At 55.5% G+C, this 2,677-nt stretch overlaps 1 protein-coding gene across 1 annotated transcript in view; it reads left to right on the forward strand.

The window, feature by feature from the left end:
• Positions 1 to 1,370: 1,370 nt before the first annotated feature.
• LOC105512380 (chromosome unknown open reading frame, human C8orf74) overlaps positions 1,371 to 2,677 on the forward strand; it is a 28,515-nt gene continuing 27,208 nt past the window's right edge. The window contains exon 1 of the mRNA XM_011942817.1: positions 1,371 to 1,445. Within this exon, the coding sequence (XP_011798207.1) occupies positions 1,398 to 1,445 (48 nt within the window). The 5' untranslated portion in view covers positions 1,371 to 1,397. The remainder of the gene's footprint in view (positions 1,446 to 2,677) is intronic.

Here is a 2,677-nt window from a genome sequence, read left to right on the forward strand (position 1 = left end):
CTTGGGGTATGGAGCCCTATCCCGGCTGCATCCTGCGGAGGTCCTGGGGCCACAGACTTGGGAAGGACTCGAGTGAGGCGCTCCACCTGAGGGCCGAGGCATGGTGTCAGCCTGGGGGACACACCCAGCACTGCCTTCAGGACAGCCCCTGCCAGAGGAGCCTGGACATGGAGACCCCTGTCTGACCCTGCACTGGAACTCCTGCCGGCAACACACCCCAAATGTTTAGAAGCCCCCGAGGACCCCTGGACGCCGCACAGGCCCGCAGGCATCCGTTCTCTGGGGAGAGGTGTGGCGTGTCACACACCCCAAGGCGAGAAGGGGTGAATACCTCCACTGGGTAAATGTGTGAGTCATTTTCTGTGGATGAACATGGAAATCATGTGGTTGCATAAAGTCATTCAAGACTAGGTGTTCAGGAAGGGGAGTGAGGGCCCTGAAATATCACCATCATGACGGGAGGAAGGCGGGCTGGGCCTTGACGGAGTCACATGGCTGAAGGAGGATGACGGTTCAGGGTGGCTGGAGCCTCTTCCAAGACAACCCACTGGGGAAATGGGGTGACCTGGGGTGCCAGGGGTCCTGGGCAGCTGCCCACCAACCCTAATCAGTAGGTCCTGGTTTTCCTCACTGGGACTCTGGGCAGTGAGGCAGAGGAAGGAGGGACTTGCCTCTCAGGTGACCGGCAGGTGCCAGGGACTTCCAGGACAGAGAAAAGCAAGGCTGGCCCAGAGAAGGAGTGGACCCCTCCCAAACGTCGCCTTCAGGGGCTTGGGCACTACACTTGGGGACACCCCTGAAGAGCTCTTTGCTGCACCCCAAAGCAAAGTTATGATGCCAGAAACAGGGCCATGGATGCTACTGGCCAGTGGAGGAGGTCGGGGAGGCCAGACCCTAATAGGAGGAGTCAGGGAGGACATGGAGGCAGCAAGCAAGGGCAGTCTTTTCCATGAAGACAAACACGGGCCTGTGGGTGGGCAGGAGGCATGAGGCTACAGTCAGAAGAACATGAGGATGATGGGCAGCATGTGTGCCTGTGTGTATGTGTGTGTGCATTCATGTGTGTGTGTGTGCGTGCGTGTACACATGTGTACCTGTGTGTGTACATGTGTCTATGTGTGTGCAAGTGTGTGTATGTGTGGTGTGTGTGTGTGTTTACAGGAAGCCTCAGGATGCTCACTTCCTGAAGGAGAACAGGTTATGAGGGAGAGGCAAGGGGGTTCCAGTCCCTGAGCAGGTGCAGGTGACGAGGCCCAGAGCACCGCAGGAGGGGCGGGGAGGAAAGAAGCCTGGGAGAAGCCATTCATGACTTAACAAAGCTGGCACCGGCCACCCCCAGGGTTCCGGAAACTCTGTGCCAGTCTGGCTCGGTCTCCTGGCAACCAGATGCAGGGGCCATGGCACTCTTAACACCCCAGGGAGTGAAAGAAGTCTTCCAATTTCAGGTGAAGGAAGAGAAAATGTGGCTTTTAAATAGAAACTGGCTCACCCTGGGCACATAAGGAGGTGGGCAGTGGAAGTGCCTCTTCAGGAGACCCTGGGGCAGCCACCCTGGCTGGGCACAGCACCTCTGAGGTGCTGTGACGAGATGTGCGGGCCCAAACTCCAGGCCAGGGCTGACCAGCCCCTGGATCTTGTGGGCTGTTTTTCAAGCCCACATGCAGGCCCAGAAGGGGCAGATCCTGCCTGAAGGGAAGTGAGGGACTGTGCCTGCCTCCCCTGGGACCCTCAGGGTCCTGTGAGCCCCTGTGTGCAGGGAGTGTGTTAGGGGAGGGTCTGTTGCTTTCTAGGGGGTGCTGTCTGGATTAGGCAGAAGAGTGGTAGCAGTGGAAGAGGAGTCTCTGGGGGCCGAGGACATGACTCTGGGCCTCCCTCTGTCACTAAGGCCACCATGGGTCCTCCAGGTCCCTTGGGGTCCTCCCAGCCAGAGGACTCCTTTCCCCAGGAAAGCAACATGCTTGCGTGTGGTGGGTGAGTCTCTGCATCACCCCACACATTTTTTTGCCACTTCCTTTAAGTGCCACTTGCTTCTCCTACATCTGCTGGTGGCCTATAAGAACTTTCTAGAAGGGCCAGATGAACTCTCAAGTAAAATAGGTTTTTACTTCTAGGCAGGGAAAAAAGTTTACCTTTTCCTCTTGGCCTGCCAGTGTATCTGAATTTTCACCAAGCAAGTCTCATTCCTTCTGCTCATTACATCACCAAGACCCCTCTAGGTCAGTCACTAACACTGTAGTATGAATTTCATTGTCAGATCAATGCCTCTAGTGCAGTTAGTTGAGAGTAGGCTGAGGAAAGTCAAATTTTATTTTAGGAAAGGGGGGAAGGGATCATATTTCAGAACCTGAGGCCTGCTGGAGGTGCACAAACCCTGGGCTACAGTGGCCAGCATGAGAACTCTTAGAGGAAGGAAAGTCTAGAAGAAGAGCAAATCCCAGGAGGAAGAGGGAGTGCTGCCCAGAAATCAAAGCACAGCTCTTCCCAGGGGTGCCCACATATCTAGTTCCTCTTCAGAGCTCTGGAGCACCATTGTGGGGACCCCAATAGTGTCTCACCCAGAAGAGATGGCTTCTTGACTCCTCAACCCCATATCATACCCTGCAACTCCCATATCATACCCTGAAACCCCGTATCATACCCTGCAACCTCGATATCATACCCTGAAACCCCATATCAT

Source organism: Colobus angolensis, unplaced genomic scaffold, assembly GCF_000951035.1.
Source record: "Colobus angolensis palliatus isolate OR3802 unplaced genomic scaffold, Cang.pa_1.0 Scaffold210, whole genome shotgun sequence".
In the NCBI taxonomy this organism is placed as follows: Eukaryota; Metazoa; Chordata; class Mammalia; order Primates; family Cercopithecidae; genus Colobus; species Colobus angolensis.